Below are 16,263 nucleotides of genomic sequence, written 5' to 3'. Positions count from 1 at the left end.
CACCCACCCCCACTCCCCTGCCCACCCACTCCCCCTTTTTGGCCCTGGTATTCCCCTGTACTGGGGCATATAAAGTTTGCAAGTCCAATGGGCCTCTCTTTCCAGTGATGGCCGACTAGGCCATCTTTTGATATATATGCAGCTAGAGTCAAGAGCTCCGGGGTACTGGTTAGCTCATAATGTTGTTCCACCTATAGGGTTGCAGATCCCTTTAGCTCCTTGGCTACTTTCTCTAGCTCCTCCATTGGGAGCCCTATGATCCATCCATTAGCTGACTGTGAGCATCCACTTCTGTGTTTGCTGGGCCCCGGCATAGTCTCACAAGAGACAGCTACATCTGCGTCCTTTCAATAAAATCTTGCTAGTGTATGCAATGGTGTCAGCGTTTGGATGCTGATTATGGGGTGGATCCCTGGCTATGGCAGTCTCTACATGGTCCATCCTTTCATCTCAGCTCCAAACTCCGTCTCTGTAACTCCTTCCATGGGTGTGCTAAAAATATTTTAATGTTACTATTTATTTTTGTCCGAGGATGCATAGCAGTAGGATGTATAAGTCAGTGCATTGAAATAATTCATTCACATGTGGTTAAGCTACCAGGTTGATACAATAATATTTAATTTTTAAGGAATGTCTGTTTGATTTTAATTTAATTTTTTATAATTAGGCAATTAACATGGTTCCTGAGTTCACTTTCTGACATTGTTCTCTATGGATATTTTATGTTTTTTTTTGTTTAATTACTAATGTTTCTTTTTTATATTAAAAGTGCACATATATGTGTATACACACACACACACAGCTGTAATTTCCCTAGATTTATTTATTAAAATATTTATTTATTTGCTTATTGTATGTTTATGTTGTGTGAGTGGTCAGAGGACAGCGTGAAGGAGTTATATCTCTTCTTCTACAAGGTGTGTCCAGGGATCAAAGCCAGACTGTAAGGCTTGCTGGCAGGTGACTTCCCTGGCTGAGCCATTTCTGGGGCCTAGTTTCACCTTTCTTAGAAAAATTGATGCATATTCCTGACAGCTTTCTATGCTTTGCATTTTCTCTCCCAGTTAGGACAATTAGCCCTAATCCTTTACTCTCTCTCTCTCTCTCTCTCTCTGTCTGTCTGTCTCTCTCTCTCTCTTTCTTTTTTTTTTTAAACAGATCTTGCCTGAGTTTATTTGTAAGAACAGCATAGGACACTGGTCATCTGCAAATAGTGTGTGGGTAGGTGTGTCACAGCAGTCCGTCTGTCTTCACACTGGCAGGAGCCTTTTCTATGGGGCCTTCACAGGGGCCTGGGCACCTTTGGGGGCCTGAGCACCTTTGGGAGCCTGGGCTGGAGCTGAAGCCTGGGCCTTAGCTGGAGCTTTGGCTCCTGCCTTGGTTTGGACCTTAGGCTTTGGTTGGCAGAGCCTCTGACCCTTGGCCATGTAGCTTCGAATCCACTTCCCAAGCTTAGGGTGAACGATGAAAGCCAGCCGCTTGAGTTTGGGGCCTTTTGGCATCTTGGGCTTGATGGCCTGAGGCTTCAACCAGGGCCTTGATGGCCTCTGCGCGCGCACTCACTGCCTTTGCATTGTTGGCCTGCATCTTCTTCAGGCCTTTCTTGTTGTGCTTCTTGGCAAAGCGCATGTTCCTCAGGAACTTGGGGTCAACCCCCTTAAGAGATTCGTATCTTTGCGACCGGGGTTTCCTGATGCCATTTTTGTGCCATTTGCGGGACTGGTTGTTTGGTGTGGTTCTTGGACTTGGCCATGTCTGCACGGTAACCTGCGGCTCCCGCAGCGCCTGAGACCGGAAGACCTGTCTCTGTCTCTTACTCTCTGTCTCTCTCTTTCTCTGTCTCTCTCTGTCTCTATATATGTATATGTGTGTATACATATACACATATGTATATATCTCATTATATAGATACATACACATATATGTAGTGTGTATGTGATGTGTGTATGTGGTGTGGTGTGTGTGGTATATGTGTGTCTCTGTGTGTGTCTCTGTGTGTGTGTAGAGAAATAGATCACACTTTATTTTTGAGCTGTTTTTTTATTGATGGACATTTGGGTCATTTCCAGTTACACACATGTGCTTCCCTTGTTTAACTTTGGGGAAAAATTTCTAGAACAGAGATTACTAAGTCTGAGGGTTTATAGCCTATGCCAATCCATCAAATATTGCCAAGTTCTCCTCCCTAGGGGATTCCCCTTCATTATGTATTCCTAACACAATGTGGAGGGGTTTGTTTCCTCACGGCTGGCCGGCACTACATGTAGATGTTCATTGGGGTCTTTTGCCAGTGTGTGCATTAGGTGCCATGTGATATGTCAGTGTGGTTTTCGCATGCCCTCATGAGCAAGGTTGAACGTGTTTTTTCTGGCTTTGGTCCCCTTTGTGGTTTTCTTTGATGAACTCTCTGTTCTTATCTCACATTTCTCACATTTTTCATTGCTCACTTTCTTCTTTAAAAAAAAGGCCACTTTATATATTAAGTGCTCTAAACCTCCTCTGTGTGATATATGTAGCAGTCTTTTCTATAATTCATTTTTATGTTGCTATGATATTTCTCCCCATATAAAATTACTTTTACACAACTAGAATTTTTGAATCAGGAAAATCTCCCCATTTATGGATCATAAATTAGCTTGACCCATACTTATATTTAGTAGATGGATGATTCAATATATATGTGCATATATACATTGTATAATGACAGTCATCCCTTGGTTTCTAAGATCCCTGCAGAACACACCCTGCAACCCCATGTAGTGTAACTTCAGAAACCCTGAAGTTTAGTGATATCTACAAGATATAAGGTGCTTAATAAATAAATTTTCAGTAATTCAGCATTGGTGTAGTATGTGCATAAATAATACGCATGTTCGCCTGCATATTTTAAATGGTCCTTATATGATCGGTGACACCACACTCAGTGTCAGCAAGGTGTCAATGGTGTTGTCCTATATTTCAGAGAACAATGAGAAGAGAATGCTTGGCACATGTTCAGTGCACAAATTTTCTAAGTTTCTTAGTGTATGTTTTATTTCTGATCGTACATCAAAATTCATACTTTCCTAGTTATAAGATAATCTTACTCTTCTTTTTTTTTTTTTACATTAAGTACTGTTGTTTCTTGATTTTATTAGTATCTAAACTGTCCTATAATATAGTTAGCCAGAATTAAGCAAATTGTATATTCTTAAATGATAAAAGTTACCCTTTTTTCTTTTCTCTTTGGGCTTTTTATTGCTTCTTTGTGAATTTCCCATCATGTACCCCATCTCCACTCATCACCATCTCTCCATATCTGCCTTCTGCCCTTGCAACCACCCAAGAAAACCAAACCAAACCAAACAAGATCTCGCTGTGGACGCTGTGGTGTGTCACAGTGGGTCCCACAGTATATACACTCTTTTGCCCAGACGGCTTTACTTGCAGATGATCATTGCAATGAGTCATTGGTCCGGTTCAAGGCCTCTGGCTTCTGCTACACCATCAATACTGGGTCCTCACTAGGACTGCTCTCAGATATCCTGTTGTCGCTCCATATCATGGATGCCCTGCCGCTTTGGTTCCACCAGACTGGCCTCTTCATATACTCCTGCAGTCTATAGAAAGAGTAGATTGTGGTGGGCCAACTCAAAGCCCTGGATCTGAGCTTGGGTGGTAGCTGAGTTGGTCAGGCTGCCAGATCTTCTGCATCCAAGCCACTAGTGTTAGCTCTCCTACTACCCAGGTGAGTGGCAGACTGGCACTTCTGCATGCTGTAATTGGAGAGGGGCAGGGCCAGCACTCTCACTCTCATACCCTCAGGGATCAGCGTAGGCAAGGAATGGGGCCTGTGGTCCCACCAGCCACAGATCAAGGGGCACACATTTCTCCTCTACTCATGTCACTGCATGGCCAATGAGGTGGGGCTGTGCTCTCTGGGTATGGTGTTGGTCTGTTGTCTCTAGTGCTATAGCCTGTAAGCAGTAGAGTCAGCTCTGTGCATCTCTCAGACATCAACATGGTCCCAGGTGGCAGCCCAGATCAGGGATGTCACCATGGGCTGAAGACATTGACAGACTTTCTCTGCTGTGAGGTTTGGACCCAGACATTGTACTTGGTGGCAGTGTGGGCTGGGGCATCACCATGGTCTCAGGTAGCGGCATAGGCTGCTCCCATTGGGCTGTTTCTCACTACCCTCCATTCTCCAGGCCTGCCTCTCTTTATTGTGCACATACTGTTCCATTTCTCTTTTTCTCCTATCTCTCCACCACATACTTGCTCAATTTTGTGGCACCTGGGCCTTTGGGGTGTCTTCTTCCCTGTCCATGTGGTAGTAAGTGAGGGTCCTACAATTTACCTTCTTGGAAAGAGCTTTCATTTCAGCTGTCAGCAGGCAGAGGCAAATGGATCTCAATGAGTTCAATGTTAGCTTGCTCTATACAGCAAGTTGAGGCCAGGGAGTCCTTGTCTCAAAAACTAATCCAGTCCAAACCAAACCAAACCAAACCAAACCAAACCAAACCAAACCAAACCACATATGGCAGCTGTTTGCTTGCTTGCTTCCTTTCCTTTTTTTTGTCCTTCCCTTCCTTCTCCCTTCTTTTCTTCTTTTTTGTATGTATTTGTATGTGTGTATGTTTGTATATGTGTGCATGTATGTTCGTGTGTGTGGTACATCCATGGAGGTGCTTGTGCACTTACGTGTGCACGGATCCTAGGGCTAATGTCAAGTATCTTTCTCTCTGGAGCTTTAGAATTATATATTGAGTCAGGATCTCTTGCTGAACCCTGAGCTCACTGTTTCAGATAGTCTGTCTACCTAGCTTACTCTTGGGAATGGCCTGTGTTCACTTTCCACGCAGTTGGGGTTACAGATGGGCTGCCTTGCCCACCTGGCTTCTGCATGTGTGCTGGGACCTGAACTCAAGCATTCATGCTTTTGAGGCAGGTGCTTTACCTGTTGAATCATCTCTTTAGGCTTGAAATCCAGCCTCTTGCTGACATTGTCATGGTTAAGAAAACATGATACTAGTGTGACATAAAATACAAATCCAACATGGTCAAACATATTTCTTGACATTTACTCTTCCAATGGACAGTATTCAAGTTGATATATTTAAATTGATCTTTATATTTATAAACTTTATATTGATCTTAAAGTTCAAACATATTTCATTGTGCCCATTATTTCAGTACATGCATTTTTTTCTAAATTAAAAAAGACTTGTTTGTTTATTGTATGTGTGTGTGTGGGCACAAACTTGCCATCATTTGTGTATGGAAGCTGGAACACAACTTTGTGGGAGTTGAGTCTCTCTGCCATGTAGGTCACAAGGTTTTTAAAAAACATTGCCAGTCTTGGCAGCAAGTACTTTTAGCCACCAAGGCATCTTATTAGCTTTCTTTTCTGAATATTATTGATTTGTGGTTGGTAGAATCCTCTGGTCTGGAACTCATGAACATGGAGAGCTGAGTGCATATAAATGTATGTGTATATAAACACAAACCATATCATGTGGTACCTGTGATTCCCTAAATGTTTCCTTAAAGGGGCAAATGAATGGTTTTTAATAAATTCTGGACTGAATGCAGCATCCTTGGAAGTGATGATGCACATTAGTGGATTGTATCCATGTGATTGTGACCATGTGAGTGAGGTGTTGAAGCATGGACAGTACCAAGAGCCCAGTTTAGGCTCTGCCCCTATTCCTTCACTCAGATTCCTTGTTTCCACATCTGCCAAACCCAGAATGAGAAACAAACCATATAAGGATGTTCCACAAATGGAAAAGGACTGTCTGCACACAGGGACTCTTACTGAAATTCATAAAGGTAGAAATGTTGCCTTCCCTTTCTCAAGTGGACTGCTGTGGACCAGATGCAATCAAGGACGCCAGTCCTGACTCTGTACATCCCAACTTACCTTTTGAGCTGTAGTGTTGGATCTGATCCAGCAATGCTTTCTTTTGTCTCTGTTTTGAAAACCTCTTGATGGGATCTTTGGTTTTATGACGTGTGTTGCTTTTATGATGAGACTCTGTGGAGTAGATGGATGGACTTCATAATGACCTCTCCTTCACAGTGTGTACTAAAGAAAATTCAGGAGGACAAAGCAGAAGGACATGGTGGGGATACAGATATCATGGATGAGCATACTCTTTAGAGAGGTCACTATGGAGAGATTGGGGATGTAGATTACTGGCCCTGATTATGAGACCCTTATTTGCTTGTGGTATCGTGAAACGTAATGTCATTTTGGGATTCCGGGATATCTGAGATGAAAAACAATCCACCGAAGACAGCTTCCATTAAAGTCTTAGTGTGAGCTTAGCTGAATCAGCTCCCCGGAACATTTCCCTACTCTATGTGCCATTAGCCTGCTCTGGCCGTCAGAGACCTGACATTACATAAATATTTGGACCAAGGCAGCAGCTCTGACTTAGGCCTTTCAAAGAAGAACCCTAATTAAAAGCAGAAAGCAGAGGGAGGCAAATTGAATTTTTGGAAGAGGTCAGCAAATCTATTGAAGATACATTAGCCATGCTCTGGTCTCCAGCTTCATGAAGCATGGTGTCTTGGAGGCAAACACCCAAGGATTCGTTATGATTGTAGACTTTTGTCCGGAGTAGATGGCAGGGCCTGTGTTTTAAGGTTGTGACCTATCATGTAGCTCTCTATTTCAGCTCAGGGTTCCTTTTCTCTTGCTGCTGGCTTTGCTGGCCACAGCATAAGGGAAGAACAGTTCCTTCTTGCCTTATATCTTTTAGTGGTGCTATTCTTCACATGCATGAGCAGATTAGAAAGCAGGTTCTCTCTTACTGTGTCTATTCCTTCCTCTTTTCTCTTGAATGAAGTGCCAAGTCCTGTCAGTCTTACATTGTTCACTCCTGCACTTGACGCTTTCTCTTTATTAGAATCCCCACCACATGCATTTTGAGTCCCTGTTTTGCTCTGATGCTAGGCACCCCCTTTTCCTGTCGTCTTTCCCTGTAGAGGTCACTTAGTAGAACTGATGTTTTATCATTGGTTTTTGAACTTTAAAGAAAATCATTAATTTTACTCATGGTTCTGGAGGTTAAACTAAGGAGTCTATGTGTGTGCTGAGGGCTTTGTATGGTCAGAGTCATGCTGAAGCACAGAGGGCCAAGTCTGAATGGGTCTAAGTCATGGTCACAAATACACGTGAGAAGACCCTTTACTTGTAGGCATGTTGAACTTTCAGTTGGCTGGCTACATGCAGCTCAAGATAGCTATAAATGGGTCTAAATCTGACACTGTGATACTCTTTTTCTTATAACTCAGTTACATGGTCCTTCAGCATGAACATGGTAGGTCATAGCATTCTGTTGAAATGTCAGACCTGCATGGAAGCTCAGTTCATGGTAGTCTGACTAATAGAATAAAATCCAGTTTCTTCAGACATATGTAGCCACCCCTTCACAGACCTGCGTCCTACCTCTGCTGTCCTTTGCTGAGAGCTCTCTTTTCCATTCTGTCCAGTTAGCTATATTGCTCTTGTTGAGGACCGTGGCTCAGATCCCAGCATTCACATATAGCAGCTCACAACTGTTTTATATTCTCGCTAGCCTCTGCTTGTTTCCAAGGGCACCTGTACACATGTGACACACATACATATAAAATTAAAAAGAAACCTTTACTTCCCCAAACCACATGTTTTCTGAGGAATGGATCTAATATAATCTGGTTAGTGTCAGAAATAAAAGCAGTCCATGAGCCCAGCCAGTGTAGGCCACTGATGTAGTGATATTCCTCAGTGATGTAGGCCATTGATGTAGTGATGTTCCTCAGTGATGCTGATGTAGGAGACTGCGATGAGGGCAGGATGGGAGAAGAGACTTTGTGTGTCAGGAAGTAGAGTATGTTTAACTTGAAAAGGTCTTCACTGTCCAGTTTCTTTCTATGTGGTTAGTTCCCTGAAATCCCGTCCTGGAAAATGGAGTGATGTCTGTAAGATATAAGGGCCTTAATTGCAGTGAGGTAATCATATCCTCTTGAGTCTCACTGTCCAAATATAAATAATGGGCTCTTCTGAAGGAGCCCAGTGCTGGAGCAGACGCTGAAACCCATAATCACCTTCAGGGCTGACCTCGGGCTCTATGACCTCTAATGTGCAGGAGAGGAAAGAGCTTCCTCTGGGTACATGGCTGAGTTTGGGATGGACAAGAGTGAACTACAAGCCCGACAGTGGCTGACTTGTTGAGAGCATCACGGTTGAGACCAGATATGCTTGAATTCTACAACTAAGCGATCAGAAGTGCATTTCTTTTTAGTGTATGCGTATTTATGTGTATCTGGGGGGGGGGTGCAGAAGATGAAATTTGAGTGCTTCTAGAGAAATAGGATTTAGAGTTCATGAAATTATATTGTCCATTTTCTTCTTTTCTAATATTAGCTAACATTTTGACCCCCTGACACTCTCCCTCCATACACACAGAGACAACCTTGAATGTGTTTTGCTTTGCTTTGCTCCTTGTCATTGCACTTCCTGTCCTGCCTGCAGTCAGGCCATTCTCCCACAAAGGGCAGATTAAAAATAAGCCTGATGAGGCAAGACTGGGCACAGGCTAATATTGTCTTGTCCTCTTTTCAGGTTCAGCGTGATCTCCTGTGTCTCCCTTCCAGGCCAGCACTCTGCCTTCTCAATCCATCATGGTGTTTGGTGAGTTTTTCCATCGCCCTGGACAAGATGAGGAACTTGTCAACTTGAACGTGGGGGGCTTTAAGCAGTCTGTGGATCAAAGTACACTCCTGCGGTTCCCTCACACACGACTGGGAAAGCTGCTTACCTGCCACTCTGAGGAGGCCATTCTGGAGCTGTGTGATGACTACAGCGTGGCAGATAAAGAGTACTACTTTGATCGGAACCCCTTCCTGTTCAGATACGTCTTGAACTTTTATTACACAGGGAAGCTGCATGTGATGGAGGAACTGTGTGTCTTCTCCTTCTGCCAGGAGATCGAGTACTGGGGCATCAATGAGCTCTTCATTGACTCCTGCTGTAGCAGTCGGTACCAGGAGCGCAAGGAGGAGAGCCACGACAAGGACTGGGACCAGAAAAGCAACGATGTGAGCACAGACTCCTCCTTTGAAGAATCGTCTCTGTTTGAGAAAGAGCTGGAGAAGTTTGATGAGCTGAGATTTGGTCAGCTCCGAAAGAAGATCTGGATTCGAATGGAAAATCCAGCTTACTGCCTGTCGGCCAAGCTCATTGCCATCTCCTCCTTGAGCGTGGTGCTGGCTTCCATAGTGGCCATGTGTGTGCACAGCATGTCGGAATTCCAGAACGAGGATGGAGAAGTGGATGACCCTGTGCTGGAAGGTGTGGAGATTGCCTGCATTGCATGGTTTACTGGTGAGCTAGCCATCAGGCTGGTTGCTGCTCCATCACAAAAGAAGTTCTGGAAAAACCCTCTGAACATCATTGACTTTGTTTCTATCATTCCCTTCTATGCCACGTTGGCTGTGGACACCAAGGAAGAAGAGAGTGAGGACATTGAGAATATGGGCAAGGTGGTCCAGATCCTTCGGCTCATGAGGATTTTCCGAATTCTGAAGCTTGCCCGGCACTCTGTAGGGCTTCGGTCTCTTGGGGCCACACTGAGGCACAGTTACCATGAGGTGGGGCTACTGCTTCTCTTCCTTTCTGTGGGCATCTCCATCTTCTCTGTGCTTATCTACTCTGTGGAGAAAGATGAACACAAGTCCAGTCTCACCAGCATCCCCATCTGCTGGTGGTGGGCCACTATCAGTATGACCACAGTGGGCTATGGAGACACCCACCCAGTCACCTTAGCTGGGAAAATCATTGCAAGCACATGTATTATCTGTGGAATCTTAGTGGTAGCCCTCCCCATTACCATCATCTTCAACAAGTTTTCCAAGTACTACCAGAAGCAGAAAGACATGGAAGTGGACCAGTGCAGCGAGGACCCACCAGAGAAGTGCCATGAGCTACCGTACTTTAACATTAGGGACGTTTATGCACAGCAAGTACATGCCTTCATCACCAGTCTGTCTTCCATTGGCATCGTGGTCAGTGATCCTGACTCCACAGATGCTTCGAGCGTTGAAGACAATGAGGATGCTTACAACACTGCATCCCTGGAGAACTGTACTGGAAAATGAGCAGGGGCATTTGCACAGATATCTCGTGTCCCTTCCTGACATTAGGTTAACACAGCTTTATAAACCTCAATGGGTTTGTTCAAAAAATCATTTAATTCTCAGGGTGTACCTTTTAGCCATAGTTGGACATTCATTGCTGAATTCTGAAATGATAGAATTATCTTTATTTTTCTCAGTGAGATCAATTAAAATGCCTTGTTCTGAAATTTATTTTTTACAAGAGAGAGTTGTAATACGGTTTTTTGGGGAAAAAAGTAAATGATATTGGGAAGGATTTATTGCTACGGCTTACGCATCATTCTATATTTGCCATTCACTCACATTGAGCTAACTATAAATTACTGATGATAGAGCAGAGGCCCAGCTGACTGAAGATGACGACATGCATGTAAGATCTACAACATGAGACAATGCATGTAAATCCATGTTCATGTTCCAGACATGGGAATTAGGAGCCCAATAAACTTCTAATTTGGTATGGAGACTGCCTTGTTTCTATGTTCTTATGTCAAGTAAGTACATCCTATTATGCTCACAATTGGCTTAGAAGGACCTGCTTCTGTCCGAATAGCGAGAAGTTTTCATGGCTCCTTAGGTGATAGTTCAGTTGGTAATGTGCTCCCAAGGTGACCCGAGTTTAATACTCAGTGAAAAACAAAAGTCAGGCATGGTGTTGCATGTGTATAATTGCAAAATTGGGCTTATTTGCTGGCCAGCCTAGCCTACTTGGTGAATCTCAGATCAATGAAAGACCCTGTCTTACAAAGATAGATGCTATTGAAGAATTATACCCCAGTAATCTGTCCTCTGACATCTACATACATATATGTACATATGTTCTCCTGTACATACACATGTGCATGTACATGCGTTTTTCTCTTCAAATATGCCCAATGATATGATACTTTTTTGTTGCATATGCTTATGGTTGGCAGGTAGAAGAACATATCTGTAATTGAACCATTCAGGCTCATGTAAGATAATTAAAATGATTAGCTATGTAGGTATTTGCGACATATGAACAAGTGGTATACCTCATCTAGGTGTGTTTGCAGTGCACTTTGAATTTCATAATTTGTACTTCCAGGATAAAACTTGAAAATTATGCACACCTGGGTAAATCCCTCCCAATCCCAAGCAAAGAGCTACTTTGTGAGTGGAGGAGAGGAATACACAAGCACACAGATGTGGACTATTATGCAGAGCAGCGAGTGCTAAATCTCGGAGGCAAAGGTGCCGACAGCTCTACAATGAGCCAGCATTTTCAAACTGCCATACATAGAGGGATAGCTGCTTCAAAACAGAAACTCCAGGCCATGAAAGGAGACATGCTAATCACTGCCAGAGCCAAAGAATAGTTCCATCCTATATGGAGGGAATGTTGCCTCAGACTCCATTTTGGAGATGTAGCAAGATGCTAATGGGTCCTGTCAGGTTGGTTGCCAGTTCGGTCCCTGAGCTCTTTGGAATGGAGAAACCACAGGGATTTATTGCACAACATTTAATGTGTGGAGATGCATCTCATTGAAAGTCTATCTATAGGCTGTCAGTACCTATAGCACTTCTCATTCCTCTTCCGATGTCTGTGACATCGGAGAGAGACACGAAGAAATAGTTTGCTTCTAAGCTTGATGTAGATTACATAAGTGTGTCATCAGAATTCTACTCACTTGGGAAAACCTTTTCAACCGAAATGATTTTTTGATGTTATCATAAATGTAAACATAGTTTATAGCATGAAAGTAGGAGTTGGCATCCTGTTTTATTCAATATTTCCTAGCTAATAGTGAAGTAACTGGAGGTTGCATGTACAGACATTGTCTTAATAGGAAACGTGGCAGCCACCGTGCAGGCAACCTCAGTGAGTGCTTGTTGACATAATCTCATTTATTCCTTGCAACTTCCCCAGAATTTAGTTTATTTCCATCTTCATTTGAAGATGCAGAAGCTACGGTTGGCAGGAAGGATGGTTTGGTAAGTTCACAAGATGCTTAACACAGCTGAGTTTTGAACTCTAGAAGACAGACTTCAAAGCTGGCCTCTGAAGATTAGATTGGAGAGTAGATTGGAGGCAACCACAGAACAGCTGCCCCAAAAGAGAAGAGCTAGCAAGGTCAGTCAGAGTTTGATTTTTCCTGTGCCTGAGTCAAAGGGGCATCCTGGCTTGTGTATTTCTCCTTTTCTGATCCAGAAACCAGACACCATTGTTTACAGACTTTTCTAGAACAACTGTGAAGCTGGAACAGGCTCCGTGGGACACTGAGTAGTAGACACAGTGAATAAACTACTTTCTTCAGGAATTTGAGTAGGTTTCAATTGGCAGAAGCTCAGGGGACATTCTGAGTCAGCACTTAGTAGTAGAGACTGCTTCTGTCTGTGTTCCTGGGAGGTCCCGAAGAGGCCACCCTGTAACCTGAGTGCCTGCTGTGGCTTCCCAACCTCTTCATGCCGGTCCCTGCCTGCATCACACGATGAGACTCTGGTGATAGGCAGCTACTCCTGGCTTTCCCAAGGACCTCAGAGATCCCTCTTTTTCATGCAGAGACAGAGGCCCCTTTTCTATGGAAGGTTGGACTTCCTGGCTAAACACCAACTTTGTAGGAAGCTAGTGGGGATGTGAACGTGAACAGGGAGCAAGGGAAAGACAAGCTCTGTGACGTCTGGTTTTGTGTTGATGACTCTGGGGTTCACTTCAGCTGACTGCTTCCGGGACTGATTGTTACCTTGTAACTTGCTCTTTATTTTATTTTATTTTAATTTTTTTTGGGTTCCTACTCTGTGAACCCTGATTCCTTATTCTTGTTTTTATTGTAGCCAGTAGGAATTTGGAAGGCCATGAATTGTGCTGAAGGACTTCCACCTTCCTAGTCCTGTACCCTGGGGGCAGAGAGAAAAGGGACAGGAGGCTGAGAGAGGAGAAAGGGGAGAGGGACAGCTTCCTGGAGGAGTTGACACCAGAGCTGGCTGGAGACTGTCCTGAGCCTGGCTTAGTTCAGTTAGGGATAAAGCAGGCGTTGGTACAGGCAAGCTCCCTTTCCCTCAGACTCTGCCTCCCACGGTATACACTACTTGCTAACCTCTACCTGTTTTCTCTCTCTCCCTTTTGCTCAACATCCAATTTTAGTGGTAGCATCTTTCACCTTGAGGTGCTCTGACCTCCTACCCACTTTTTGTCTGGTAGGGGTCAGCTATGTAGGTACAGGCAGAACTTTGATTGCCTGGTCTTCCTGTTTTGTCTGAACTATTTGGTCTCAGATACTTTTGTACTGATCCAGTACTCCATCTTGTGTTAATTTCCTATTTAACTCAACAGTTTTTGAGGAGTGCTGTAGTTGTTCCCATCTGGAAGGTTACAGTGTGCTATTCATTGCCTTGGGGCTTGGAGACTGGTGCTGGATTTTTTGAGGGTTGATTGATAGTACTGTTAAGAAATATTTGTTAACATTTAGAAAAGGGTGGTTTGTACCATATGGAATTGTCAATATCTATTATTTTTGATATAGGATAACAGCAGTTTCAATATGGTTCAGTTTAGTGGTGTGAGCTTGCCTTCTGTTAGGGGAAAACTGTCTCTTAGGTTGGACAAACAATTAGGATAGACAAATGTGTGCTATCTTAGTGAGAAGTGAGTACGGGAGCCTGGGGTTTCTTGTTAACCCCACTGCTCATAGCTGCATGATCAGGAAGTGAGAAGCAATCTGAGCTTGTGTTCTCTTTTGCAGAGTGTGGGTGATTGCTAGGATTTGTGGCTCTCACACTCGATAATTTATGTTCTCTCCAAGCTGTCTAAGTTCTTTCCAACTTCGTTTATTTTATAAGTGTGCCCAATAAGAACCAGTTTTAATTTGCCAACTAATTTCCCTTTTGTTCTCACCCAGCAGAAGTCCTAGCAACTGAGGTCTGACTTCTGTTGTTGGGGTCCTGGGAGTTTGCTACCTTGAAGCTTCAGTTGTCAAATGTGCTTGTAAAAGGTTGTTCATCTCTCTGTGTCTGGTGGCAGGAGTGAAGGCACTTGTAGTTCTGGTAGCCAGGTTAGGTGAAAGGTTTCCTGAGAAAGCGTGGGTTCATGGCTCTTTTGGTTCACACATCACTGGTGGCTTAACCTTGCTCATTTGCAGCATCCGTTAACTTCGTCCTTCCCAGGCAGGATGCCAGAACATTTAGGGGAATAGGAGAGAGGAGGGGTGAGCTGGGAAGGGGGCGATAAAGACAAAGAGCTCTTAGATGGTTAAGCACTGTTTAAGGTCACAGAACTTGACAGCGTGGGGCAGCTTGGAGAGGACTTCAGGGGTCATATCACTATATATCACTATATATCACTATATATCAATCACTATATATCACTATATATCACTATATATCACTATATATCACTACATATCACTATATATCACTATATATCACTACATATCACTATATATCACTATATATCACTATATATCACTATATATCAATCACTATATATCACTATATATCACTATACATTTTACCGTGAGGAAGAATGAGTTGTTCACGGTTATGTAGCAATACAAAGACTAAATCCATCCTAGAACATAATGATAGCTCTGGGAACACACACACACACACACACACACACACACACACACACACACTGTCTTTAGTGTGTGCACATATTTTTACATGTGTGGGGTGCCTCATAGTTGATGTCCAGTATATTTATTATGTTTTCATAAAGGAGAGAGAAAGTATTAAGTTCACCTATTTCATAAACATTCAGGTGAGGTCGGATTTTCAGTTGAGAGCCTGACACCTTTCCCAAGAGTATGTGTTTTCTATTACAGCTGTAACAAGTTACCACTTATGCGGTGGTTTGAAGGAATGAAAATTTGTTTTCTGATTTTGAATTCGAGTTCTAGGAACTAAAATGGAGTCGCCAATAGAGCTGGTTCTTCTGGAGGCTTTAGCAGAACAAAGCCTTTTCTAGCTTTCAATAGCTTCAGGCATCTTTGGCTTGCACCATATCATACTAGTCTCTGCTTCCATGGCCACATTGCCCCCACATCTTCTGTGTCAGGTCCCCTTGGCTGCTCTTCCTACATTAAAATCTCATCCACACATGCAGTCATTTTGTGATATAAGGTGGCAGTCACGGGTACTAGAGACTGGGACCTGGATATCTTTGAGGGCTCCCACATCCATTGATGAGGACAATTCCCAGTAGTTACACAGCCACTAAGCAGCTTTCATTTTAATAGTGTGCTATTAACAGTGTATCTACCTAGTCGGGAATGACAAACAGTAGGAGCAGTGCATAAGAACAGGTATTTACATCAGACAATCTGAATTTTAATACTTGCTTTGTCTTTGGTCATGGGTGAATTGTTTTAAAAACAAGATTACTTTTTATTTAGGTAATTACATACATGTGTAGAATGTATTATGATCATATTTACTCCCACTACCTTTTTTTTTTTACCCCTCTTCATCTTTTCTTTCTCTCTCCTATCTCTCTCACTAGTTTCTCCTCTTCATCTTTGTGTCGTGTGTGTATGTGTGTGTGTGTGTGTGTGTGTGTGTACACGTACAGGTTTTGTGCAAGATAAGCACATCCATGTATTCACAATTGTAATGGTTATTTCATATCTAGAAGGTAGCATTTCATAGGGCCGATCTCCATTCTCTGGCTCTTAAAGTCTTTCTAACCTGTTTTCTGTGATGCCCCCTGAACCTTGTAAGATAGATGTCTTGTTTAGGACTGAGCACTCAATAGTCTCTTATCCTCTACATTTGACTGATTGGGAGTCTTTACATCAACTGTTGCCAAAAGAAGCAAAAAAGAAGCTTCTCTGATCCAGCTGGACAGCAGCACCAGTCGGCAGGTAGAGCAAAACGTTTAAGAGTCAGTTAGATTGCTTGTCTAATAGGAAAGCTTGAGTAGTACATTCTAGGGACTGTGACATCCTCAGCCATAGGCTTTGCACCAGATTGTAGTATCAGGTGTGTGTTTGCCCCTGTTGGGCAGACCTCAAATTCAATCAGAAAGCGGTTGGTTAACTCCATAATAGCCATGCCACTGTTGCACTGGTGGGCACATATGATGGGCAAGTTCTTTAACCTCTGTGAGTTTCCATTTTTGATTTGTATAGGGAGATAATACCAGTCATGTCATAGAAA

General features: G+C 43.2%; 1 protein-coding gene across 10 annotated transcripts in view; it reads left to right on the top strand.

Moving 5' to 3' along the window:
* Kcns3 (potassium voltage-gated channel, delayed-rectifier, subfamily S, member 3) overlaps nucleotides 1-11,147 on the top strand; it is a 60,967-nt gene extending 49,820 nt beyond the window's left edge. For 6 of the 10 annotated variants that reach the window (XM_011243865.3, XM_011243862.1, XM_011243863.3 and 3 more), the window contains one exon: nucleotides 8,594-10,612. In XM_011243865.3, coding sequence (XP_011242167.1) covers nucleotides 8,653-10,128 — 1,476 coding nt within the window. In that variant the 5' untranslated portion in view covers nucleotides 8,594-8,652 and the 3' untranslated portion in view covers nucleotides 10,129-10,612. Of the gene's footprint in view, nucleotides 1-8,593 lie in introns of all 10 variants that reach the window. The other 4 variants (XM_011243867.1, XM_006515082.4, NM_001168564.1 and 1 more) reach the window with 2 other exon arrangements.
* Nucleotides 11,148-16,263: the final 5,116 nt, after the last annotated feature.

This window comes from Mus musculus, chromosome 12 (assembly GCF_000001635.26).
Source record: "Mus musculus strain C57BL/6J chromosome 12, GRCm38.p6 C57BL/6J".
Classification (NCBI taxonomy): Eukaryota; Metazoa; Chordata; class Mammalia; order Rodentia; family Muridae; genus Mus; species Mus musculus.
The sequence above is the reverse complement of the archived record's forward strand: the minus strand, read 5'-3'. Positions and strand labels throughout refer to the sequence as shown.